At 50.7% G+C, this 27,983-nt stretch overlaps 1 protein-coding gene across 1 annotated transcript in view; it reads left to right on the forward strand.

The window, feature by feature from the left end:
- Nucleotides 1-6,750, forward strand: part of BMP7 (bone morphogenetic protein 7) — a 90,505-nt gene extending 83,755 nt beyond the window's left edge. Inside the window, exons 5-7 of the mRNA XM_081257177.1 lie at nt 35-111; nt 1,488-1,598; nt 4,761-6,750. Of these exons, the coding sequence (XP_081113303.1) occupies nt 35-111; nt 1,488-1,598; nt 4,761-4,910 (338 nt within the window). The 3' untranslated portion in view covers nt 4,911-6,750. The remainder of the gene's footprint in view (nt 1-34; nt 112-1,487; nt 1,599-4,760) is intronic.
- The last annotated feature ends 21,233 nt before the right edge of the window (nt 6,751-27,983 follow it).

Genomic DNA, 27,983 nt, shown 5'->3' on the forward strand with positions numbered 1-27,983 from the left:
ATTTCCTTTTCCTCTCCCCGGTGCTGCTCCTCAGAAAACAGCAGCAGCGACCAGAGGCAGGCCTGTAAGAAGCACGAGCTGTACGTCAGCTTCCGGGACCTGGGCTGGCAGGTAAGGGTGGCGGTGGCTGGATCGGCCCTGGATGTGTGAGGCCTCTAGTGTGGGCTCCCCCGGTGGTGGGGCTGGGTCCCACATGTGCAGTGAGCCGTGTTTCTCATCTCTTGAGACTCCGGTATCGCGTCCTAACTAGAGGCTCCAGGGATGCCCCACGAAACCCAAGAGCAGAAACACGGTTGAGACTCAAGCTAGAACCAGAAACCCAAACGATGTGGACTCTGAACCTCATTCTCCACGTGAACCCCATTTCTATCCTGCACTGGCTGCTTCTCTCAGACGTGGCCTAGTCCGTGTGCTGGAATCCAGCTGCCTGGAGGGCGGGCTTCCACCCTCTGCCCTGTCTGCTCTTCCCTCCCTCGTCTGTGATTCCAATTCCCAGAGAAGGTGCTGATTGGCCCAGCTCGGGTCAGGTGCTTGTTCCTGAACCAATCAGCTGTTTTAGGGCTGGGATCATGTCCTAGGACTGTGGCTGCCCCTCTGGAATCATTTGACTGGAGCAGGGCAAAGGGCAGGGGATGAATCCTAGAAAAAGAGTATCTCAACTATTTATGAGTATCTATGACATTCTGGGCCCTTTTCTAGGCACTAGAGGTGCAGCCCTGGGCATAGCAATGTGCCTGCCCTCATGGAGCCCAGGTATCCCCGGACAGGGTGTTGTCATAAGACCATCAGGGCCACTGGTTTTGTGGTTCTCCCTTCATTGAGCTTGTAGTTCAGTGGGAGGGTCCAGGTTCTTCCCAGGGCATCATGTCCTCAGATACAGCCCCAGGGCACTTGGAGTCCTCCTGTGATTTTGTCCTCACTCTTAGGACAACATCCGTGGTCTAAGAGGTGCCAGGCCGTACTTACGTTCTAGTGCTGGAACAGAGCCCCCACATGCACTTGAGTCCCTGAGGGGTTTTTTCTGTGCTAACCCGACCACGTGCGTCCGTGACTGAGTCGCACACGTGTACCAGGCACTGTGCTGGGTCGGCTATACTGTCGTCTTTCTCCTGGGTGGGTGAAGTGAGGCCTGGAGGCTGTGTTTAAAGCAAACCGCCCAAGGGTTACCACCTAGTAGGGGTCAGGTTGATGCCACCCTAATCACCCCTCTCCGTGCCACCTTCCGATGAAGAGCAAGTGTTCATTCTGGGCTCAGCCCGGCCCCCGGTGGTCTTTCCCTCACTCTGCAGTCTGTTGGGACCATGAAAGGCTGCCTCTGTAGGAGCCCCAGCTGCACAGGAGGAGGTGGGCCGTGCCTTTGACCTCTGGGAGCTTCGGAGTCTGGCCCACAGGAGGAATGTTTCGGCCTAGAGGGCAGGACCCTGCGGCTCCCATTTTCCACGAGGTTCTGAGCCCGCCCCCGCCTCGCCCTCCGCTCTCTCCCGCAGGACTGGATCATAGCGCCCGAAGGCTACGCCGCCTACTACTGCGAGGGGGAGTGCGCCTTCCCTCTGAACTCCTACATGAACGCCACCAACCATGCCATCGTGCAGACACTGGTGAGTGGCCTGCGCGCCGGCCGGGGTGTGGGCAGCTGGGGGAGCAGGGCTGCCACATCCCGCCTCGTGCTCCTCCGAGCTGGGGCCACAGCAGGTCTCTGGCCAAGACCACGTCATGGCTTTCAGGAGCCCAGGGCACTCTTGCTTTCGTGGGCCCTACCTCCATAAAACAAGACTAAAAATTATATTTAATAACATGCATTATAATCTTCGTGTATGTCTTCAACCCTAGAGTGCATTTATTTCTCCTAATTTTAAAAGCAGTTAGAACCGTTTCGTGGGCTTCTAAAGGTATCGTGGGTAAAGGTCGCTGTGCCTGACGGCAGTCGCCCTGGCCCTGCCTCTGTCAGGCGACCGTTGTTCCTGGTTGTCAGCATCCACATCCACAGGCCCTGCAACGTCTGGGCTTCCTCCAGGTTGAGGAGGCTTGAGGGCTCATCCCCTCCCACAGCTCGTGGCTTTGCCTCCTAGCCTTGAACTTTGTGGTTCAGCCATTCAAGGGTGTTTATTGAGCATCTACTACATGTAGACCCTGCGCTGGCAGCTGGGGACGCTGCAGGGAACAGCAAACAGGGAACATCACAGACGTGGTCCCTGCACTCAGAGCCTCATTTTCCAGGCAAGGAAACAGTCAAGTAAACAAATGCGGGAACTCCAGGGAGAGGGAAATGACAGGAAGATGGCAAACAGGATAATAGGATAGAGAGATGGGGGGTAGCTGTGGGGCTCTTTGAACTTTCACGGGGTCATTGGAGGATTCAGTGTGATGATGCAATTAAAGCTCCAGCGCAGAGGACACTCAATAGATGTTATTTTTACTACTTCACCAACAACAAGAGTGATACGAGTTAGAGACTTTGTTCTTTAGCTTAGAATCTGAGGTTCAGAGACGTTGGTTATCGTCCTCCTTGCTGTGAACATTATCTGGGCCTCCCCTGACAACTGGTCATCCTCTCTGGCTTGAATGCTTCTAGTGATGGAGAGCTCACTACCCAGGCCCATCTCCTCTGTACCGCGGGTCTGCTTGTTGCAGAGCTTTGTGCTTCTTTTGCTTAGTAACCTGCCTCCCTCTTCCCTGTCCCTGTCCCGTGTGTTACTTCTCGCTCCCCTGTTCCGTTTATTTGGATCAGGCTCTGCCCTTTGAGGGAAGGCCTCTTTTTTTAAGCATTGCTTTGCCAGGACCCCTGCTCCCACAGCAGTAAACTCTGAAGCCCTATTCAGGACTGAAGGTCTTCAGGCTGGAACTGAATAGTCACCCCAGCCTGTTCCTTGACCTGAACTTGTCCCCCGTGCCAGCGTCCCCCGGTTCTGTCCTGCTCCGAGGACCAGAGTGACGAGGGTGTCTCCCAGGCTGCCAGGAGCACACCTCCCCCCTTCTTTGAGCCCTGCCTTCGTGGCCCACGGAGCAGAAGCCTGGCCGCCCTGTGACACCCTCTCCATCTGCAATTCACCAGAAAGCTCTAGGATCAGAATGAGCCCTTTGATTATTCTGAAACGAAGGTCATGTTTGAAAAGGAGGTGAATCCTTGCTTTCTAGAGAGTCCTAGTGAAATACAGAGGAAGTGAGCTAACATCTGGGATTCGCTTCAAGGGTGGAGGAGATGGGGGAAGGTTTAGATTTGTAAGGTTGGAGATTAAACATAAAAAACAGTTTAAAAAGCGCACTGACCTACGTGGGAGGTCATAGACTGGGGCTTGGGGGCAGAGGGTCATCCACAGGGTTTTCGGTTGGCCCACGTGGTGTGTTGGAAACCTGGAAGTTTCTCACAAACACAAAACAGGACTGACAGCTGGCCTGTCCTGAGCACTCAACACATCTGATCGCACTGGCTTTGGGCAGCTTGTGTCCATCTCCCTTTGGTTTGCCCCAGTCCTCACTGTCCCCTATGGTCTGACTCCTGGCCCAGTTTGGTCCTCCGTGGCACTTGCGTGGCCCCTGCCGACGTTTGAATTTGTTTGTCCCCAAGCCCCACCACCTGTAAGGTGCGTAGGAGCCCACGAGCCAGAAGGAACAATAAACCTGGGCAACTGGCTGACTTCTTTCTTCATTCTTACATTCTGGACCTTCTCCTTTCTTGCTGACGTCCACCCAAGTGTTTGCCCAAATTCTTTTCCTCTCATTTTTATTGCTCAAGATGCAGAAGAGTCTAATATAGTCGACTCACACCATCCAATACAGTGACCACTTTTGTGTGGTGGCCCTTGAGTACTTGAAATGTATGGCTCTTGAGTACCTGAAACGTGGCCAGTCTGCATCGAGATGTTTTGCAACTACAAAATACACACTGGGTTTTGAAGACTCAGTATAAAAGAATGTAAAATATCTCATTAATGATTTCTTAGGCTAAGTATATGTGGAAATGATACTTTTTTGAGATCTGGGGTTAGAGTAAATATACTGTTTAAATTAATTTCACCTCTTTCTTTTTCACCTTTTAAAATGTAGCTACTAGAACATTTTAAATTACACATGTGGTTTGCATGATATTTTTCTTGGACAGGACAGGTCTGGTCCAGAGGTCAGCACCCTTTTTCTGGAAAGGGCCAGATAGTAAATATTTTCAACCTCGAGAGCTGAAAGTCTGTACTGTACCTTTTTACCATAGATGCTATGTAATGCAGAAGCAGAAGCAGCCACAGATGCTGTGTAGATGAATGGGCGTGGCCGTGTGCCAATAAAACTTTATTCATAAAAACAGGTGGTGGAGCAGGGATCGGCCTGCAGGCCGAGCCTCGTCTAGCCCAGTGGTTCTCCACTTGGGGTAGTTTTGCCTCCCAGGGGATATTTGACAATGTCTGGAGACATTTTTAGTTGTCACGGTGCGGGGGTGGGGTGGAGTGCCTCCGACTTCTAGTGGGTGTAGCCCAGGGATGCTGTCAAACATCCTGCCGTGCACAGGACAGCCCCCCATCCTGGCCCCAAGTGTCTTCCTAGCCGTGTGCTGTATGACCCTCTGTGCTTTGCTTCTCTCGTCTGTGAATCAAGAATAACCCCAGAACTGAGTTAGTTACCCATCAAGCGCTTAGAACTGGGAGTGACGGGTGAGTGTCACCTGCGGGGACTTTTGTCCAAGCAGTACCTGTTCCTTTTAGAAATACTGAGGCCAGGGAGGAGTGACTCACCGGGTCTCACCACTGCCACCGTTTTGGTGTGTGTTCCAGGTGCACTTCATCAACCCGGAAACGGTGCCCAAGCCTTGCTGTGCTCCGACTCAGCTCAATGCCATTTCCGTGCTCTACTTTGATGACAGTTCCAACGTCATCCTGAAGAAATACAGAAACATGGTTGTCCGGGCCTGTGGTTGCCACTAGCCCCTCCTGGAAGTCAGACGCTTCGGGGCCACGTTTTTCCAGATCCTGGGCCTCGCACCGCCCAGCGTCTCCCACCACCTCGACGAGGAGCCCGCAGACCAGCTGCCTTTCGCGAGGCCTTCCCGTCCCCCTCTCCAGCTGCAGCGCTGTAGGAGTGTTAAGGAATTTGAGAGGCAGATGGCTTTTGATCCGTTTTTCGTTGGCATCCTACAGACAAGATCCTACAAGCTGCTGCAGGCAAAACCTAACAGGGAAAACACATATCAAGAAAAATTGCCCCGATTGCTGGCTGTGAAGTCTCAGCTGTGCACCGATTCATTCCCAGGGGTAATGGTGACACCCTTCAGCCCGGCCACCAGCAGCGGGGGGAAGGGGCCGCGGCCAGGGGTGGGCACGTTCGTCTCTGTGCGAGAGGGAGACTGACGCGGAAGTCCCTGTAATAAATGTCACAATAAAACGAATGAATGAAAATGGTTAGGATGGTAGAGATATATTTTCCTAAACAATTTATCCCCATTTCTTGGTTTACTCTGATTTCATAAACAGAAGCTGTGGCCGGCGGAGGGAGGGGAGGCCCCCTCTCCGTGCCATTCCGGTTTCATTCTGAGGCTTGCCGAGGCCCACTGTTTACCTAAACTCACCCAGAAGCCAAGATTTGGCCAGCAGGGGAGAGGGGAGATTTTCTGCTTGGAGTTGACCTTGAAGAATAAATAGGTTCCATCATTCAGCCGAGTGCGTGGTGGCAGAAATTAAAACAGGCATGTGAAGCACCGGCAGACGCCTGGAATTGGTTTTCCAACACTCCCCATGGTAGGAAGTCAGTGAGGGTTGGCAGATGGAGGCGGACAGCTCAGGACAGAACTTGCAGCTTGATCCTGAGTTCCGGCCACCATAGCCCTACTTTCAGAAGCACGCTAGCCTTCAACAGGGGTGGGTGGGCAGGGGGACCGTCAGCCCCCCAAGCCAGCTCCTCCCTTGGTCATCGATAGCAGCGTCCTGGAGTCTGGGCTCTGATGAGGGCCTCCGTGGTCACCTCTTTTCGTTCTCAGACCCCTTTTTGAGGACTCTGCGCAAGAATCGGCCCCTTGAAGTAAGGGAAAGGTGACACAGTGGGAGGTCTGCTGGATGCAGGGTGTGCAGATGTGAATCTCAAACAGAACGCTCCAGAAGCTGTCGGGAGAGTGTCCTGACTCGAAGGTGCCATTTCTGACGTGGCTCTGGGCATGAGCCTCCCTTGCCTTAGCTGGTGGGTCCCCTAAATGGTGTGCATCCAGCCTCCAGCTGCAGTGCAGCCTTGGAGACGACCAGGCTCTCTGTGAACAAAGAACAGGGTTTTGCCGGTGAGGCCTGTGGCCCCTGGGATCTGGTCTAGTGGGAAACTCCTTCTCCATGTTGATTAAGTTGGTTCCTGGAAACACAGGGACCCTGCTTTCATTTTCTTTTATGTTTTCTTCTTCAGTAGCTTGGGCTGCAGCCTTCACTCTGCCTGGTCAGTGGGGAAGAGTCGGTGTTTTTGTTACATTTTGTTTTGTCTGTTGACAGATCTGGGGATTTTGCTGTGATTCCCTCTTGGTGCAAGTTATGTCACCACATAAACCCCAGCCGACATCTGGCTAGCATCATTTGTACACTGAAGCATGTAAATAGTTGTTACTAAACAAAGAAATTATTTATGTCCGTCTGAAGCTCATTTTAGACCCTCTCCGATCTCTTGTTCAGGACGATGAGCTTACTCGCTTCCCTCCAACCTGTTTATTTTCTTATTTAAGACTATTTATTAATGGTCAGACCGATGTACCTTCAGCCATTGCATAGAGCAGTCCTCAGAGAAAATGCTGTATAAATAGACAAAATAAAAAGGGTTCTGGTTTTGGGCCTGTGTATGTCTGTGTTGTTTTTTCTCTCAGCGCCTGGATATTGGAGTTCCCTTGGTGTGCTGAGAACTCTTTGCCTTGGCCTCCACCGTTAACACGCTGTTTATCATTCAGGCCCTGGGGAGAGAGGGACGCTCGTCAATATTTGATGCAGCTGCGTGGGGCTCCGGGCAGGAGAGATGGAACCAAACAACAAATGTGAATTTGGTAGGCTCAACTACAAAGATCCTTGATTGAATTACAGTGCAGCTGTCAGCAGCTGTTTCAAAGAGGCAGGGGGTAAATTAGCTGTGTTTACTGCTAACATAGTTGAAAGATTTAGTCATCCCAATAAAACAGAGGCACAAGAAAGAAAAAGAAATAGTAGTGGGGGTAGGGGGAGTGTACACCCAAAACTTTAAAGTGGCACAGACCCCGGAGCCAACACTGTCCAGTGCAGATTATTTCAGCAGCTTGGGGGCTGCTGCTGGCTCCCGGCTTGAGCCATAGATGGCCCACAGCGGGCCTGGTGAAGGTAGCCAGGGGCCCGCTGTGCATGCAGCAGCACGCAGCCGTGCAGCATGGAGCAGCGTCTTGGGTCCCTTTCCGCTTTGAAGCGCACGCCGAGGTCACCCGATGGTTGTTAGGATCTGGGCCCATTCCCTGGCCGGCTGCTCGCTCTTGCCTTGTTGCCTCAAATGAAGCAGCCGCTTCTAACAAGTTCCAGCCCCTGTGATTTCCAAACCCTCCTGTCATTGTCCTGATGCGTGATCTAGCTTTTGTTCTGTTTCCAGGCTGAAGACCAGAGCTGCAAACCAGAGGGCCAGATGCAGCCTGCAGACGTATCTTATTCCTCCTGCATGGTTGAATTTGTTGCCAACACATTTTTGAAACTCAGAAGATTGGGGTGAAAAAAACCCTCAGATTCTGCCTTCCCTTGAGCAGTCTGCAGATCTGGCCACCCTGGGCCCCATTCCTGCATGGCAGCTCCCGGCTGGAGCCAGAGAGCAGTTGTTGCCACAGTCTCCACTGCTCCCTATTGTCTGTCTCATGAAGGTGCGAATGTCAGTTGCTGTTTTAAAACTTGTAGGTATTTATTGATTTGTACCCATGTCTCTATTAAGAGTAGGAAAGTAAAGGATGGACTGAAAGAGCCACACACTCTGGGGGAAGAGGAGAAGCCTTTTGTTCATGTCTGGCTTACTTTCCCCTTTCCAGCTGGACCCCTGTAGGCAGGCGTGTCTGTGGCTGCAGCACCGCAGGTGGCCTTTGGCCTTTGGCCTTCACCTGCCCTCTCCTGGTTCCCACCTCTCTCGCTCACTGTTACCTTGGAGCATTTTGCGTGGGTGCCTCTTCTCCCTGTCCCACTCACAGAGCACCTCTGTCAGGGACCACGGCTCCCACCACTTGGTCTGACGTCATTGCTGGCCGTGCTGAGAGGGCCTGAAGAAGTGAAGGAATTTACTCAACGTCACCGGCTAATAATTGCTGGGGCTGGAACTGGGACCCAAAGCCTGGGCTCGATCCCACGCTCCCCTGAGTTAGAGTCTCCTGGGTCTGCTCACGAAATGTGGGGATGCCTGGCCCCCAGCCCTTCCTCTCCAAACGACCTTCCCCAATTCCCTACGTCCATCCCTGAATCCATGCCAAGTTCCTGGACCACAGGCTCAGGCTTTTGGTCTCCCTCCTGCTTCCAAGCAGCTCGAGGGCCTTCATCTGTGAGTGTGTTGCCGAACTTGTAGCTTCCCCACTGGCTGGGCCCGCCAGCCCTGCCTGCTGTACAGTATAGCTTGCCTGACCTCTGATTTCTGCCTCATTGCTTGGTGACGGTAGTGTGTGGACCTTGCTGGGAGCCTGGGAGGGTCAGCAGTGGTCACTGGGGCCATCTGCTTGGAAAATTCTCACATGTACAATCTGAGTCCTTCTCTCTGTCCAGATCTTTTGGAGAAGCTGAGTGTATTAATTTCCTGAGGCTGCCATCACAAAGTACAAACTAGTGATTTAAAAAAACTAGAAATTTATCCTCACAGTTCTGGAGGCTGTAAGTCCAAACTCAAGGTGTCATTGGTGCCATACTTCCTACAGATGCTTCAGGGGAGGGACCTTCCATGTCTCTTCCATCCTTTGGTGGCTGCTGGCAGCCTTGGCTTGTGGCTGCACCTCTCCAATCTCTGCCACTGCCTTCACATGGCTTCTCCATTTTTCTATGTCCTTCCTCTGCATGTCTCTTAAAAGGACACTTGTCCCTAGATTTAGGGTTCACCCAGATAATCCAGGATGATCTCCTCACCTTGAGATCCTTAATTACATCTGCAAAGACCTTTTTTCCAAATAAGTTCACATTCCCAGGTACCAGGGATTAGGATGTGGACATATCTTTTGGGGCACCACCATTCAGCCCACTCTCATGAAGCTACACATTCCGCTCCTGAGGCCTTGCCCCCACTTTCCTGCTGCAGAGTTTGGGGACCTCGTAGAGCATTGTCGGCCCTCACAATGCCCCTGGCTGCCGTCCGTGCTGCTGTGTGAGCACTGCAGCTCCTTGTCTCATGCCACGACTAGAAAGGGGCTTGGAAGCCCAGCCCAGCTTCCCCCCAATTCTGAGCCTTCACCTAGTTATGCTGCAGCCAGGTGCAGCACAGAGTGCCGGGCCGTGTCAGCTCTGGAGGAGTGGGCAGACCATAAACAAGGATGGCTGAACCACAGTGACCTTCGCAGGTGCAAAGGTGTCTCTGAGGGCTGCACAGGCTTCCTCTTTGGCCAGAAGCCTTCATTCATTCATTTGCCCATTCACTAGTTCCTTGTGCGTCCTCTGTGTGCCAGGCTGTGGGCGCCAGAGATACAGGAGCAAAGCATCCGCTCAGGGAAGCACATGTTCAAGGGCACAGGAAACAAGTAGTATCTGGTACCACACCACAGCTGCGTGGGCTTCTTCCTCCATATAAAATAATACAGATTTTCCTTCATGATTGCATTGGTATAGAGATGAATATTAACCAGGCTTCATCATATTTTTTTATCTTCTTATTTCAAAAGATATTAAAATATTTTTTGTGGGCTCCTAAAAGGACCGTGGTTCCCGAGCACGGTGTCTGCTGTGCCTGATGGACAAGCCGACTAGGGGTGACCCATTTAGTGATGAGTGCTGGGAAGAAAGAGTGAGCCAGGGAAGGGTGGGTGGTGTCCGCAGAGAGGCTCTTGGAAAGCATGGTCAGGGAAGGGCTCTGAGTGGGGAGCGATAGGGGTCCCCATGGGGAAGAGCATTTCTGCCTGAAGGATTTGCATGTGCAAAGGCCCTGAGGTGGGACTTGCTTGCCAGGTTGGAGGAACAGCAAGGAAGCCCGCCCTTGTGGCCAGAGCAGAGTGAGTCAGGCAGGAATGAAGTCAGCGAGGCAAAGGCTTTGAGGGCCCCAGAGGGACTTTGCAGTGGGGTCAGGGGACGTGCTAAGAGCAGGAGAGGCCTTGATGGGAAGAGCTGGGGGGTGGGTAAGGGAATAAGGGAGGGCTTCAAGGAGGACGTGGCATTTTAGTCTTCCTGCCCCAGATAAGCCTTCCCCGTCTCCCATCTGCAGAGGCTGGAGGTGGGGTGAGCACTCAAACCCCTCTACCTGGTGTTTGGGATGGGAAGTGGCACCCGGTCAAGGTCACACACGGAGGCAGCTGAGAGCACGCTCGCTTCCCCTGGGAGAAGACCTCTGCCGCCCTCTTACACATATTTATTTGAGATGGAGGTGAATCCTCGTGCCACAGAGGGAGCGCATGCTGGGCAAAGGGGCCTGGGATCAGCGCCAGCTCAAAGCCTAACTAACTTATTTTGTTAGCTGTGGGACCTTGGGCAACTTCCTACCCTCCCTCCCAGGACCCAGTCCTTCTCGGGGCCCCAGCCCTGCACTCAGGTTGGAGCCCGTCCACCCCTTCTAGGGATACTGACCGTGACCTAGACATGCTTCCCTGCTGCCTGTGGATCGGGTCCTCCTGGCTCAGACCCCTTCGAGACTCTGGCCCCAGCCTCTCTTGGTCTTAGATTTGAGGAAATAAAAATAGAAGAGGAAAAACACAGAACTCTCCAAAGACTATGGATTTGCGACAGCTGTTGGGACAAAGACAAAGTGCACCTGGCCCAGGAGGACAGCGCTGCCTTCCCTGGCACTCAGTCCTTCCCACCACAGCTCTCTCCCAGCCACGGCTCTCTGGTGACGGAGGAGGTGGCCGAGTGGGGCAGGGTCTCAAGCCCCCCACTCTACGAACGCAGGCCCTGGGCTGGTCCTACTTTAGTGCTGTGAGCACTGCAGTGTGGCCACAAGTCATGTCCCAGCATCAGCAGCCAGTGCTGTAAAATGGTGCCAGCTACCCGCCCCCGCCCCCCCGCCACGAGGGCATGTGGCCTGGGCAGTCACCCGGGGCTCTGTGCTCCAGAAGGCCCTGCGTTTCCTCCAGGTCCTGAAGCTTCTGTAGCCAGTCCTGTGCCCAGTGGACAGAACAAGAACTTTGGTGTCAGGCCCAGGGTCCGATACGTCCTCTGCTGCATTCCCTGTTCAACAAGGACATGTGGGACATATACGGGCTGCGGACAGTGTTCTGGGCACCGAGGGTATGCTGTGAACGGGGGTGGGGGGATGAGGCCCCCCTCTCTTGGATGGCGCATGCGTGCAATGGCAAAGAGAGCTGGCGAGCAAATGCACGGTCAAGGGAGAGACCAGACGCTGGCCAGCACTGGGGGGAGGATTAGCACCAGCCGAAGAGATGTTAGCCAGGTGTGCGGTCCAAGTGTGCAGAAACCCCAGGTAGGAGGCCCTGAGCCCACGGAGCTGAGGACAGACCCCAGGGGAGAAAGCCAAGGCCAGCGGGAGACCTGTGATGGGAAGAGGCTAAGTGAGGGGGTTCTCAGCCTTGGCACCACCGGCGTTTGGGGCCGGGCATTCTCTGCCGTTGGGCCGTCCTGTGCATTGTAGACCGCCACCCTCTAGCCTCCAGTAGCATCCCCCTCTTGTGACAACCACTAATGTCCCCAGATATTGCTAAATGTCCCCTGAGAGGCACAATCGCTCCCAGTTGAGAACCACCGAATTACGGAAACTGAAATCAAGCCAACGGAAGCCTGGGAGCTATGGGGAGATTTTGAGGGGTGGGGTCCACTTACTTAAGAACTCACAGCTGAGGAAGGGAAGGAAATGGGGTTGGAGCACCCACATCCGGCCTCCTAGAGACCACCCCCCCCGACCCCCCCAGTGATGTCCAGCCCCTGGATTGGCGCTCAGGAGTCTGACCTCTGGTGGTGTCTGCCTCTTGGGAAAGGCAACTGCAGGAGACAGTGACGGGGGAGGGAAGAGAGCTGGGCGTTTATTTTAGGGACAGTTGAGGGGAAACTCCTACAGCGAGCGGGGCCACTAAACAAAGAACCTTGTATGCCCCATTAAAGAATGAACTTGGAGCCTCTTATGAGCTGATTGACCTTGGGCACACGGCATAGCTCCGCAAGCCTCAGTTTTCTCTTCTATAAAGTGGGCACAACAATAATAACCTCTTAGGGTTGTTGGGAGCATTAAATGAGATGATGTAAGCAGAGCACACCTTGGCAGCCAGAGTGATGCTGTTAAACAAGGATTCTCTGCTCAAAGTCCCCCGCGGGCTCCCACCCTGCTCAGAGTAAAAGAACCAAAAAGAACCTACAGGATCTGACCCTCGCCCCCGACCAAGTTCCCCGTAACCAGTGACCGCGGTAACAAACTACAGCCGTGCCTCATTTTCTACAGGGGATTGGGTCCAGGACCCCTCTCTGTATTTGCGTGTAACCTGCACACATCCTCCGTACACTTTAAATCATCTCTAGATTACTTAAAATACCTAATACAATGTACATGCTATCCGCATCCAGCAAGTTCAAGTTTTGCTTTTTGGAACTTTCTGGAATTTTTTTCCGACTATTTTTGATCTGTGGCTGGTTGAACCCATGGATACAGAGGGCTGAGTGTACCACAAACTTAGTGCCTTAAAGCAACACAAATTTATAGTTCTAGAGGTCTGAAGTCTAAAGAGGGCTGGCCCCTTCACCATCTCCAAGGCCCGCAGGGGAGCATCTTTAGGTCTCTTCACATCCCTCTGTCCAGCCCTCCTCCTCTGTCTTCCAGGGACCCTGTGGTTACATCGGGCTCCCCCACACAACCCAGGAAAATCTCCCCATCTCAACATCCTCAATCCCATCTGCAAAGTCCCTTTTGCAAGGCGGGACATGATAAAAAATAAATATTTGGTCTTTGGTCTCTGATTCCTGGCACAGAGCTGCTAGACGCCTTGGAATTTCCTGAGTGCTGGGAAGAATAGGAGTTTTAGGACTGTCTAGTTTTCATAACTAGCTCCTTTCAACCCTACCTGAGTTTATGCTAATGAGGTGACTCTTGACTGAGCCAAGAAACTCTGTGATTGGAGGGTCGAAACCTTCAGGCCCACCCCTGACCTGAAGGAGGGTTTGGAGAGCTTCCAGGTTGGTGACCGCATGGAGGTGAGGGACGGTGGCGGTTGGGAAGGCCTGGGGGCCGCGGGCTCCTTCTCCCACTGCACTTTTCCCTGAGCATCTCTTTCACGTGGCCGATCCTGAGTTGTATCCTTTATAATAAACGGGTAACAGTAAGTAAAGTGACTTCTTGAGTTCTGTAAGCTGTTCTAGCAAATTATCAAACCTGAGGAGGGGTGTGTGGAAACCCCAAAAGTGCAGGTGACCACCTGGGATTTGCAATTGGTGCCTGAGCCCTTAAACTCAGGGTCTGTGCTAACTACAGGAGGATAGTGTCAGAACTGAATTGAATTGTAGGACACCCAGTTGGTATCCAGAGATTTGGAGAACTGGTTGGTGTGGGGAGAAACCACCCCCCACCCCGCCAATATTTGGTGCCAGAAGTGTTGTGAATGAAAATGGTTGATACAGACCAACGTACGTCACCTTCTGTAAGGTAACATTCGCAGGTTCCAGGGATTAGGACATGGCCATCTTTGGGGGGGCCAGCATCAGCTTCCATCACCCCACTCTACCACCCCTCCCCTCACACACTCTGTTCCAGCTGCAGCACCCCCCTTGCTGGTCTCCACATCCCAGGTGTGCGCTCCTGCCTCAGGGCCTTTGCACTTGCCGCGCCCCCCAGCCAGGAATGCAGTTCCTCCAGATGGCTGCAGGCTGTTCCCTAAGCTCTGATCTTTTCCCCCAAGTCACCTCGTCAGAGCCTTCCTTTGCTGCCTGCTGGTGACTCCACCCCCATCGCACCCTCCCTGTCTTCTTCCTTGCTTGCTTTCCCTCCGTAAAGCTCATTGCCACCTGACAAACTGAATGTTTTTACTTATTTATGTGGCTGTTGTCTGTCTTGGTCTCCAGAGGACAAGGGATTTTGTCTCTGTTGGTCGCTGTGGTGTCCCCATGCCCAACCCAAGTCTTGGCGCACAGCGGGGCTTCCTTGACACGGTTTGATGAATAAATGCCTGTATTGCTATTAACAAGCCCGGAATCAGGAGGCTTGGGCTCTGCTCCTGGTAGCTGAAGGGCCTTGGAGAGGGCTTTAACCCTGGCCCCACAGGCCTCGCCCTTTCAGATCAAGGTTAGATCGGGGTGTCTGCTGGCTCCACCTGATTGGCCCCGTTGGCATCTGGGAGCGTTTCGGGATCATCTGTGTACCCAGGAGTGTGCTTTAATGGAGCCGTGAAGTGACCCTCTGAGTTGCATCCCAAACCCTGTGGTCTTTTCTGCTTTTCCTGCTCTAGGAAAGGAAGGGGCTGGGGGAGTTTAGGAATGATGACTCTGGCCTGAGATCCATGTTCTCCCAAACTCATGTCATTATTTAATGGCACAAACAAGCCGCTGAGCAACAGACTGAATAATTCCCGAGAAAAGTTTGTGCGTGTGAGCTGGGGTGGGGGTCTGGGATGGTGGCGGTGAAGGTGGAGGTCCGGCGGGAGGGGCGGGGTGGGGCGGGGAGACGTGGCCACCATTTGCTCAGAGGCCCACATCCTTGCCCTTGACCCTTGATGGTGCACATAGAACCTAATCACGCTATAGAAATGCTGGATAAAAATGGTTTCAGTTGCTAAAGCCAACAGAGAAACTGCATATCTGAGCTCTGACCCTTCCTAACCAAATCCAGATCCAGATCTCTCTATTTCAGGACGTCTTAGCAGAAATCATCTTACCCTTTTTGTCCAGCCCAGAGTTGGGGAGCAACGGCTTTGCGCCTCCACCTGGCAACCCACTTGGCCTGGGAGTGGGTGGGCCGCCCAGAGGTGCTCTGAGGGGGATGGAGAGTCGCTCTGAGCAAATTCCTTCCCGGGTGTCTTTGGGGAGGATGATTTCTGGCTCGGTGGCCTCTCCAGCTCTCCAAACAAGCACTGGTCTTTGTTCCATTCTTGTTTCGAGTGTTGATGAAGGGAAGGATGACAGATGACCCGGGCCTCTATCTCATCCTGTCCTTCTGAGTGGTCCCTAAAATAACACCATTAGTGGGCCAAGCGGAGGCTCCTTATCTTCAGAGGGGTCTGCTGATAACACCAAGTGGGGCTTCTCAGATGCCCTGGGCTGAGACTGGGCGGCGGCCGTGGCCTTGATGCATTACAAGGGTCTTTGCTTCCTGGCGGCCTGGTGACATTCCAGGGGTATAAATAGTCCGGCAGGCTGGAGGCCTGTGTGCGCGGGCGTGACGGTGGTGGCACAGCCTGGCACGCCTGGTTCATGACACCCGCCGGGAGTCACATGTGTGCGCAGACCTGCTGCTGCTCCTGCCCGTGTGTCCTCAGCCAGGCGGGGCCTGTGAGCAGTGGGGTGCGGGGCAGACTCATCTGGGCAGCATTTCTTCCCAGCCTTTTCCCAGCCGTGACCTTCCGTCCCCACCATCGGCTTCGGGGTGGTTGTCTTCAGCGTCATTCCTTAAGCCTGTCTCTGGCCGCCTATGGCTCATCCTCAGAATGCTGCTTTGGCTAACATTGGTCATTCCTGATCAGAGATTTGTAAATAAAGAACAGCACATGGGAAAAGGTAACAAATGACCCATCCATCCAATGTTCTCCCCCTCACTGGATGTAACCATGACGCACGTTCCATTCCTCTGTTCTGTGGACGGATATCTGACTAGTCCGTTCAGCATCTAACACTCACAAAGGCTCCTGCAGCTCTGCCTCTGTGCCAGCCGCTGTTCCGGAAATGACATAGAGCAGGAGGAAGATGGACAGGATCCCGCTCTCCTGCACTCACAGGCTGGGAGGCGAGGCAGGCACGACACCATCAACCATCGGCACCAGACCGGCAAGTGACCATCCACCAGCCAGAGAAAGCAGCCTTGAGAGAGACAGTGACAGGGTCAGTAGAGAATTCACAGGGCTGTGGTGGTGCCAATGGCCGCTTTGGGACAGGTTTTCAGAGGAGGTGACATTTCAGCTGAAACAGGATGCTGGTGAGCCACCGTCAGCCTGGTCCCCACAGCCCTTAGATGCGGGAAACACGATCAAGATTATGTGACTGTAATTACTTTCAGTTTTATACTGAACTATGATATATATGCAGGATGTGCAAAATGTGAACACAGAGTGACAGTTTCTGCACCTGGAATAAATCAAAAAATAGCATCATGGTCCCCAGAGTTGCCCTTCTAGTCATCACCCCTGCCCCCCAGAGTAACCACTGCATGCAACTCTCACTCCATAGGTTGGTTTTGCCTATTTTAGCAAGTTATACAAACAAAACAGTATAAGACTTACCCATCTTGCTGTGTTTAGTTGTAGTTTGTTTCCTCTTCATTGCTGTATAATATTCCATTATGTGAACATAGCAAATTTGTTTTTTCGTTCTACTGTTGATGGGCATTTGGTAGTTTCTGTCTAATAAGAAAATGCTGCTGTGAACACTCTTGCATATGTCCATGCATGTCTCTGCTGGGTTTCCTCCTAGGAATGGACTAGTGGAGCTGGGTCACAGGATCTGTGAAATGTCTGTTCTAGCTTATTCTTCCAGACTGCTTTCCAAGGTGATTGAAGCTACATCCTCACCAACATTTTTTTTTTTTTTTTTTTGGCTGCGTTGGGTCTTTGTTGCTACACACGGGCTTTCTCTAGTTGCGGTGAGCGGGGACTACTCTTCATTGTGGTGTGCAGGCTTCTCATTGCAGTGGCTTCTCTTGTTGTGGAGCATGGGCTCTAGGTATGTGGGCTTCAGTAGTTGTGGCATGAGGGCTTAGTAGTTGTGGCTCATGGGCTTAGTTGCTCCATGGCATGTGGGATCTTCCCGGACCAGGGCTCGAACCCATGTCCCCTGCATTGGCAGGCGGATTCTTAACCCCTGCACCACCAGGGAAGTCCCCATCCTCGCCTACATTTGATATATCTGGGTTTTTTTGTTTGTTTTCACTTTACGGATGCTGGTGAGCCATTCAATTGAATTTTGAGTTTGCTAGTTTGAATTAATTTTTTGAGGGGGATTCACAGTCACTCAAAAGTATTTAAGGGCAGGGGCAGGACCAGGGATGGAAAAGAGAAAAGGTCTCTCCTAGCTGCTGCTTCGTGAACTGCAAACCTCCTGTGAGCCAGGAGCTGGTCTGGGCAATTGCACCCACTGTTCCAGTCCATGCTGTAAGGGAGGTGCTGTGACGGTCCCTGCACTTTGGGGACTAGAGAAAAGGATTCTGGCCCAGAGATACTAAGTGACTTGCCACTGTCACACAGCTAAGGGCAGAGATTTGAACTCAGGCTTGTCCTGCTCCAAACCCTGCTCCCATTCCCGGCACTATTCCACCCGTGAAGGCACTCGCCCTGCCCAAGAAAGGGGAGACCAAGATGATTCTACTCCCACAGACCAAAGATTGTTTCTTCTTCCTTTTGGCGTCTGCCCCAAGCCTTGAACGTCACAAATGTGGGGGCCACCATGTGAGAACTTGAACCAGAATCCGGGGAGACAGCTTATTGCCCAAACCTGTATGTGGGTGAATTAAAACCAAAACAAGTGACCTCCTTGGTCATTTACCAGGCACAGCAGGAAGAGGGGACTTGGCAATGTCCTGCTCACTGACCAGTCTAGAGGAACAAACCCGATCATTCAGGCTAAAGAATTCACTTGCTCCATCAGTCCTGACCCATCGGGAAGGCTGGCAGCTCTGCCGGGAACGCTGCTCTCGCCAGGACAGCTGTGGGAAGGAGAGTGATTATTTATTTAGGATTTATAGATGCACTGCTTCCCAAAAACGTTTTGTGGGAGGCTTAACAAAAAACTTAAACACATGAAAAAATAGGAAGATTTAAAATAAAATTGGAGTAAGAGGGTTTTTTTAGAAAAACAATGAAGTTAACAGTGGTGGGCCCCTGGCATGGGATGACCACACAAATGTTCGAGGGGCCACCTTGGGGAATCTGAGCGAGATGCTGACCCCGAGGAAGGCAGAGAAGAGAGACAGAAAAACTGGGCTCTTGCTAAGGTGACCAACCGTGCTGGTGTCCTTGGGACAGACAGCTTTCCCTGGAATGTGGACATCCCTGTGCTAAAACTGAGATCGTCCCAAAGTGGGTTGAGTTGGCTGCTCTAGCCCTTGGTGACGTCACTTGAGCTGCTAAATCCAGCTGTGCTTGAAAGCTGAGCACCCTACCACCACCCCTTGCTTTGCCGATGTATATACCCGTCAATTCCTCTTATCCCTCTTTTTACCCATAGAAAACGATCCTTTTGTTACTCATTAAGTTTAATTTCTATTTGTGCAGAGGTACATAAAGAGTTAAACTCTAACACAAGGTTTATAGTAAAGAGCAGCTGTGCTCTACCCGCCTCTTCAGCACTGACTCCAACTCCCAGTGGGGAGTCACATCAATATTCATCATTTTGAAATTTATTGTCCTGGGTACTTGATGGGCACCTTAAATCTGGACATTAGTACCTTCTAGAAGAAACTACCTTTTCTTTCTACTCTTTTAGCCCTTTCTTCTCATATAAACCTCTGTATTTCTAAATAATATGCTCACCCTGTTCTTTCTTGATTTCCTATTTTAGACATTAACCATTGACCTCTCATGGAAAACGACAATTGAAAACCTAACACCACTTCCATATATAGACATCCCACATCCTCTTGATCTATTGATCCAAATGTTTGGCAAAATGAACATTGTGTTTATGTGATTCTGGCCTTGTAAATACTGTTTACCTCTACCCAGTGTAGTATGGTATGACTTCATTTCCTTTCTGACACAACCTTTTGTTTTTCCTGGAGTTTATAATTGCCTTAAGAAAATAATCTGCTTAGTTTTCTTTGTATCCATCCTGTGTCTTTCTCCAACCCTCCAAAAGAATTCTAAAACTTTTCTCAGCACAAACATATCAGGTAATCTATTGGGTGATTTTTGTTTGTTCGTTATTTTTCAGTTATTCCTCCTGGTTCCCAGTCAATGGCTTCCAGGCCTGCTGCAGCACTGGGACTTCCCCTCACAACATCCTGGGACTTGCCCTCACCTCCCTTCTGCGATGGGCCGCCAATTCCTGGATCCTGCGCTTTCCTCCTTCATGGTTTATACTCCTGTGTGATTGCAACAGGTTCTCTAGGAGATGCCTGGTATGACATACAAGGGAGGCAACTTTTTTTTTTTTTTTTTTTTTTGAGGTACGCGGGCCTCTTACTGTTCTGGCCTCTCCTGTTGTGGAGCACAGACTCCAGACGCACAGGCTCAGCGGCCATGGCTCACGGGCCCAGCCACTCCGCGGCACGTGGGATCCTCCTGGACCGGGGCACGAACCCGTGTCCCCTGCATCGGCAGGTGGACTCTCGACCACTGCGCCACCAGGGAAGCCCAAAGTGTCTTTTTTAATCTCCAATTTTCTGAAAAATTTTAATGCTATGATAATTTCTTTTTATGGAAGTATAGTTGGAATTTGGGTCCCAGGATGGAGCCTCTAATTTTCTTATCTCTTACTTCTAGTTTTCCATCTCCATATTTTTATGCCAAGTTTTGGGGGTATTTCTTCACCTTTATTTCTCAATTATTCTACTGACACTCTTTTTACAGCTTTACAAGAGTGCATTCTTCCTTCTCTGAAAAAAAATTTTTAGATAGCACTTTCTTCTTGTTTCACCCATTCAATCTTTTCTCTCTGTGATAATATTAGCCATGTTTTTTGGTTTTTTCTTAGGCATGTTTCTTCTCTCTGCATTGTCTTTGTTTCTTTATGTTCTGTTGTTTTCTGCTTGTGTGTTGCGGTTTCTGGTTTTGATGTGGAGGTGGTCCCCGTGATGGGAGGAGCGTGAGGCTCACCATTTCTCACACTGACTTGCACTTAAGAATACCATTTTCACAACAGGGTTGCCCCTCTTTCTCTGTGCTGGCATCCCTGGTTTTGGAGTCTCAGGTTTAATCTCTGCAGGGTTGATCTCCCATCTCCTTCCAGAGAGGGGCTAGAATTAGGGAGCCTAATTTTCTGGGCCATGCTTCTTAGAGTTCAGCTTTTCTGCTGGCCTACATGGGTCATCCCCATCCATTTGACTTCCATTTTCAAATATTTTGTGGGTGTCCTTCAACTGCTGTTGTCCTCTCGTCTATTCATACTGTTCTTTAGGTTTATACCTTTATTTAAAACTTCATCTGTGGGCTTCCCTGGTGGCACAGTGGTTAAGAATCCGCCTGCCAATGCAGGAGACACGGGTTCAAGCCCTGGTCCGGGAAGATCCCACATGCCGCGGAGCAACTAAGCAGCCCACGTGCCACAACTACTGAGCCCCCGCTCTAGAGCCCGCAAGCCACAACTACTGAAGCCTGCGTGCCTAGAGCCCATGCTCCGCAACAAGAGAAGCCTGCGCACCGCAACGAAGAGTAGCCCCTGCTCACTACAACTAGAGAAAGCCCACGTGCAGTAATGGAGACCCAATGCAGCCAAAAATAAATAAATAAAATTTTTAAAAAAAAAACACCAAAAAACTTCATTTGTTAACCTTTTTAGCATGGTCTCTGGATGGAGCAAAGACAAACACACATGTTCAATTCCCTGGGTTCACCAGGAATAGGGTAACCAACTTATCCTGGTTTGTCCAGGAATTTCTTGGTTTTAAAACTGAAAGTCCGGGCTTCCCTGGTGGCGCAGTGGTTGAGAGTCCGCCTTCCGATGCAGGGGACGCAGGTTCGTGCCCCGGTCCGGGAGGATCCCACGTGCCGCGGAGCGGATGGGCCCGTGAGCCATGGCCGCTGAGCCTGCGCGTTGCGTACCGCAAAAAAAAAAAAAAAAAAAAAAAACTGAAAGTCCTACTGAGTCACCTTGCTGTACAGCAGAGATTGTAAACCAACATTGTAAATCAACTATACTTCGATAATAAAAATTTAAAACTAAATATCAATAAATAAAACTGAAAGTCCTGCATCTCAGGAAATTCCTGAGTCCTGGGAAAACTAATTTCTCCAGCTGTAGCTTCTGAGTCTCCTTTACCCCATCGATTGTCTGAACCCATCTGAGTTTGGTATTCCCTGAACAGCCACTGAAAGTGCCCTGGCTCATCCAGGGGGTGGTCCTCACAGCCTCAGAGAATGACGTGGACCGAATCACTCATGTTACAGACACTCACAAGTGTCTGGAAAAGTCCCTGTATTTCTGGAAACCCCAAAGATAAACGGCAGGCATGACTATCATTACTGAAATTGCCGGCTGCAGTGGAGACGTGCAGGTCTGGTGGCCGCCCGGAGGTGCAGCCCCCGCCTGCGCAACCTCTATAATTATGAGAGAGGATTTTAAATTGTTCCAGTCCAAACAAGACCTGGAAATGCAGAGAGCAGGCTGGTCGTTAGGGCTGGAAAGGAACAGTCTCCCTGGAAGAGCCTGGAAGGGCTTACTCACAACACAGGGCAGGGCTGGAGGTGATGTTCTCACCGTCTCTACAGCAACAGGGGTTGTAGATGGAAGGGGAGTCGGCGGATCTTCCTCAGCACCCCCAGTCTGTCCCCTGGGAACAGGCATACGGGAGGTGCCTTTTTGTTTGGTCGGTGCTACGCTATACTCCACCAACTAAGCATGCATTTGGATGAACTAGCATTTAAAATTAAAAGGCAAATATTTTTATGATGAGTTGAGCTTAGCAGTCATCCACACATTCGAGTAAGTTAATTTACACAAAGAGGGAGGGAAGCCCAGCACAAGGCAGACGCTAGAGGGCAGGTAGGAGGGTGGCTGGTGGAGCGTGCGGACCAAGGTGTGTGTCTTGATGGTGGATACCACTGTGGCTAAGTCCCAGTGCCACCCACTTATTGGCTGTATTATCTGGTCTCCCTGAGCCTCGGTTTCCTTATCTGCAAAATGGGTATAATTATAGCATGTACTGCATAACGCTGGTGTGAAGATTAAAAAGAAAAATAAATACCATGTTATGATAGTTTGGAACATGATAAGTGCACAATGACTGGTGTTATTATTGCTGTTACTGTAATTATCAAGCTTATTTTGCCATTCTCGAGGGACGCACCTGACTCTGAAGGTGGGAATTAACAAATGGGGAACAAGCAAGGACTTGCTCAGCAGATCCTGGGGGAGGGCGGAGCCCGGCCAATGTGGAAGCATGTCCACCAGCCTCCATCACTCAAGGCTCTATAACAGCACAGGTGCTATGGGGAGGTCCAGTCAGGCTTCATGGGTCCTGACCGTGGAGGAGAACTAGACCAGGGTATCACAGCAAGATTCCAACATCAAGGGGTCATGGAGAAAGCAATGTTCATTATCTCCATCACCTCTGGCCCAGAGATTTCTGATTATTTGAGCTTTTCTTACCCAAGATCCTTCTCTGGAAAGCATCATGGCACAGCCCTGCATTCTTTCATTTGTCTAAAGAACAGGCAGCCCACTAGATTCCCAATTTTGGTTTTTTTTTAGGCCACGCTGTGCGGCACATGGGATCTTAGTTCCCTGGCCAGGGATCGAACCCATGCCCCCTGCTTTAGAAGCACGGATTCTTAACCACCGGACCGCCAGGGAAGTCCCCTGGACCCCCCAGTCTTAAAGAAACTCAAAGAGCCCACAGTCTCACAGGGAGGCTGACAAGTCCAAGGCAGTCACATCACCATCTGAGGAGCCCCTTAGTTCTTGCTGAAATGAGGGAGGGAAGCAGTGGGGGAGTGAGAGAATGAATGAATGAACTAAAATGCTAGTTGTGAGTGGCCTAAGTGCAGGTTTGGTGGAAACACAGGGCTGAAGGACCGGGACTGTCACAACTGCCAAGACTTCCCAAGCTGAATGAGTCCCTCCCTCTCCCCTTCCTGTGCCTCCTGCCTCGCCAATCCCTCTACCTCTAACTATTCTCCCACGTCTATTTCACAGAAGCCCAGGAACAGGTTGGGCGCTCCATTTAGAGCAGGAAAAAAAGGAGAAAATGGAGCAAGCAAAATATATAATCCTCTTTAGTTGTGGTGGTTCTGGGATTCTTTGGTAAAAGAAGGAGCACTCAAATATTTATTGATTTGTGTCTCTGTCACAAATATCTGGAAAATAGTTTGAGGCATTGCTTAATGTTCCTTCTGCCTTTCCTTCCTGCCTGGAACGTGGATGTGATGTCTGGACGCACAGCTGCCATCTTACAGCTATGAGGTGATCAACATGCTAACGAAGGGAGAACCGGGGAGAGATAGGGAGAGAATCAGAAGGTCAGAGATGGACATACACAAAAACTGGGGAAGAGAGAGGGAGAAAGAGAGAGAGAGGAGGAGATGGCCCCACCTAAGTCACCACAACGTTATTTGAATGTTGACTGCTCTGGGGAGTCCCCCATCTGGGCACCACTGTCCTCAGCCCTCTGTCATCTGCAGCCTGAACCAAGGCGAGAAAGCTGTTCACCTCCTGATAAGGTCGGAAAGCCGTCCCTGCCCTGGGGAGGGTCCAGAGAGTCCACATCCTGTGACCCACCAGAGCCTCAGTGGGAAGGAGGGATTCCTCCTGGTTGGTGTATTTATTCGGGACCTCTCCCTGGAGGACCGGCAGCAGATGTGTTTTCCCAAAGGTGAAGAATAAATAAGGAGAACCCAGCAGAGGAGTAACGCAGGTCTGGCACACAGGCAGCCCATCTGTCCATGTGGGTGTGAGTGTGTGTGCGCATGCATGTGAGCACTGTGCTGTGATCGTCATCGTAATAGACATCGTCCAGCCCTTTGGAATTTATGAAGCAGCTTTTAAATATAACATCCATACAAGTCACCCACTTAAAGTACACAATTTAGTATTTTTAGTATTGATATATTCACAGAGTTGTGCAATCACCACCACAATCCTAGAGACTGGTCAACCTGTGATTTGCATCCAGGCCCTCTGGGTCCAGAGCCCGTGCTCCTAACGTCTGCAGGGCATGGCCCCTCAGGTCCCTTTGCTGCAGTGCTGAACCCGCTGACCAACGAGCCCAGGTTCTCAGTGCCGTCCTGGACCTGCCAACATCACTGCTGTCCCTTTTGCTGGCCTGGGCTCCGTGCCCGCAGACGGTGGTGGCTCTGTAGGGCCTGGGTTTTTATCGCCGTGCTGTACACTTCCTTGGCCCCCTCCCACTCTGGCTGGGGCTCCTGCCACTTTGATGTGGTTCCTGTTTCCCGTCCTGCATCTGGCCTGCACATGGAGGGCCGGGCATCTGAGCTGGCCTACGCGCCCCCCCACCCCATGTCCCCTCTGCTGCTTCTCCGAAGCTGTTCATGATCCCAGCATCTTCCAGATTCTGTCTTCCCACCTGGGGCTTTGCATCTGGAGGGGCTTGGGAATCAGAGCTTGGAGGCAGCTCCTGGGGAGATACAGGAAACCCTGGCACCTGCCTGCTTTCGGGGGAGAAGAACTACGGCTGCAGTGAAAAGCTGCAGGTGGGCAAAGAGCATTGCTTTGAACCCTCCGAGCATCCCTCCCTTTGCCCCAGATTCTTCCTCACTGCCCCCAGCCTGGCATCAGCCCAGTGGGGCGGCCAGCACCATCTTCCTACTGTGTGTTGATAAATATTTTGAAAAGCACTTTGCAAAAGTGGGAGCAGGGTGGGGGAGGGGCATGAGTCTCTAGGGACAATACAGAGCCACACGTGCACCCACAGGCCACAGCCACCAGCCACGGGCCACGGTGAAGGAGCTCTGTGGGCATCAGTCAGTGGTGGCCTCCACGTGGATGCATTCTGGGGCTGAGTGTCTGGGTTTGAATCCAGTTCCTACTCTCAGGACTCTGTGACCATAGCCGGTGACAGAACCCCTCTGAGTCTTCAATTATGCATCTAAATCTGTTCGTGGTAGCGCTCTCCTAGCAGGGCTGCTTGAAAGATTAAGTTAAACAGTATACTCTAGTAGCACCCAGCATATAGTCAGCACTCAAAAACTGTAGCGTTGGGAGGGAGGCGCAAAAGGGAGGGGATATGGAAACATATGTATATGTATAACTGATTAAATTTGTTATAAAGCAAAAAATTTTAAAAGAAATAAATAAATAAATAAAAAACTTTAATCAAAAAAAAAAAAAACTGTAGCGTTACATACGAACTTCAAATAAATAGGGGCATCTGTGCTGATTTGTAACCTACTTTGTAAACTGAGCTCATGGAGTTTTCCATGCTAGTGGATGTAGTTCCACAGCATGATTTTAAGCCGTGGTGGCTGAGAGCACAGGCTTTGTGACCAAGCTGTGTGATTGCAAATTCCAGCCTTGGCAGATGGGAGCTGGGTGACCTTGGACAAGTCACTTAACCTCTCTGTGCCTCAGTTTCCACATCTATGAATTCTATTGAAATGGGAATAAAAACACTACCCAGATCAAAGGATTGTTGTGAGAATTAAATTAATACATAGAAAATGCTTTGCCCAGTTTCTGGCATGAAATCAGCTCTTTGGACCAGTTGGATTTTTAAAAATTATTTCTCCATGGAATAGATATGCCTTTCATGTATTTAGTTTGACTTCTCATTAAGCAACTTGCCCGAGCTGGGATTTGAAGCCAAGACCTGTCTGTATGATACCAAAGCCCATCGAGTGAATCAAGGTGGAAGCCTAGAAGCTTTTGACATTGGGAAGGAGAGCCAAATGCACTGCATAGACACCTGAATTGCAAGGAAATGCTTTCTTGTTATAGAAAGAGGTCAGACTTGGCATCTGAGTTCAAGCCTGACTCTACCTTTAGCCAGATGATCTCAGTTGAATCATGCCCTTCAATAAAATTTAAAAAAAAATCATGCCCTTTCTCTGTGCCTCAGCTTCCCGCTCTACAAAATGGAGGTAATGAAAGTATCTACTCATAAACCTATGAACCTGTGAATGAAATGCAGTAATGAATATAAAGGCAGAGAATAAATAAACCTCTCTGGCTTTAAGGTCACAAAGAGCTGGACTGGCTCCCAGACCAGCCTCTTCCTTGCTACTTACCAAGTCAGCCCACCTGTCCAAGCCTCAGTTCCCTTACCTAAAAAACGCGAGGGAAAACAACGATTTTCCTGAGACTCAAACGTAGGTCAGATGATGATGTGCTAACCTGGTATCTGATGCCGTCGGCTGAGGGTCACTGTCACTGTCGGCCAGACCTCAGGGGCTGCGGAGGGCATGGCAGCTTCCCAGGATGGCTCAGCTGAGGCCCTCGGAGTCCCCATCACTCCGGTCCCTGGGACGGCACAGCCCTTGGCTGCTGAGGCTCAGCCCCTCCCCCCAAGGTTAAACTGATTAAAGCTAAGCGCTGCTCCGTTGGGGTGTCATGCCATCACTGTGTTCACTGATGTTAAAAATAACCTGGAAAGTAAGAGCTGTTTAAAGCATGTGAACCATTAATCGTGTGGGTTTTTTAAAATATACTTGCTTTTAAAAATCATTTGGCATGTCACAAAGAACACACATTACTTTTATAATGAGATAAAATTAAATGAAGAGAATATAAAAGTTAACATAAATAAATGAGGGTTTGTGTCATATGATCTGTCTGCAATTTCTCCCAAGCCTCCTTTATGACCGGCAGGGGACACCAGTGGTTATGGCCTCATGGCCTGGATTCAAATCCCAGACCTAACACTTACTACTGAGTGATCTTGAGCAAGTTTACACCGTGACTCAGATTTCTCATTTGTCAAGTGAGCTTAAAACTGTGTCTAACAGGGCTTCCCTGGTGGTGCAGTGATTAAGAATCCGCCTGTCAATGCAGGGGACACGGGTTTGAGCCCTGGCCCGGGAAGATCCCACATGCCACAGAGCAGCTAAGCCCGTGAGCCACAGATACTGAGCCTGCGCTCTAGAGCCCGTGAACCACAACTACTGAGCCCACGAGCCGCAACTACTGAAGCCCGCGTGCCTAGAGCCCGTGCTCCGTAACAAGAGAAGCCACCGCAATGCGAAGCCCGCGCACCACAACGAAGAGTAGCCCCCGCTCGCCGCTACTAGAGAAAGCCTGCGCGCAGCAACGAAGACCCAATGCAGCCAAAAATAAATAAATAAAATAAGTAAATTTCTTAAAAAAAAAAAACAACTGTATCTAACATAGTGTTACCATACGACCCAGAAATTCCACTCCTAGATAATATAACCAAGAGAACTGAAAGCAGGTGTTCAAACAAAAGCATGTACATGAGTGTTCATAGCAGCATTATTCACAAGAGCCAAAAAGGGAAAACAACCCAAGCAGCCATCAACTGATGAATGGATAAACAAAATGTGGTATATCCGTGGAATATTATTCAGTTGTAGAAATGAGGAAAGTATTGACACCTGCTACAACATGGATGAACCTTGAAGCTAAGACGCTAAGTGAAAGAAGCTAGACACAAAAGGCCACATATTGTATGATCCCATTTGTAGGAATTGTCCAAAACCGGCGAATCCATAGAGGCAGAAAGTAGATTAGTGGTTGTCAGGGGCTGGGGGAGGGGAAATGAGGAATAACTTCTTAAAGGGTATGAGGTCTCTTTTTGGAGAGATGAAGATGTCTGGCATTAGATAGTGGTGAGGGTTGCACAAAATCGTGAATGCATGAAAAGCCACTGAATTGCACATTTTAAGATGGTTAAAGTGCTGAATTTTGTTAAATGAACTTTACCTCAATAAAAAACAAAAACAAACAATATCTACCCCCAAAGGGCTGAAACTGGCATAAAATAACACCCCTGAAGCATGTGCACAGTGCCTGCCATATAACCAGAACTAGCTGAACTTAGCTCGCTGGAAGTAAATGGTAAGACTTGTACAGTTCTAGAACCTTCCATTCTCACCACCCAGCCTGAAAATCCTGCTCAAACAAGCCAATGATCTGTCCTGGGAAGCCGAA

The sequence above is a fragment of the Mesoplodon bidens genome (assembly GCF_964165515.1).
Source record: "Mesoplodon bidens genome assembly, chromosome: 15".
NCBI classification, from domain to species: domain Eukaryota; kingdom Metazoa; phylum Chordata; class Mammalia; order Artiodactyla; family Ziphiidae; genus Mesoplodon; species Mesoplodon bidens.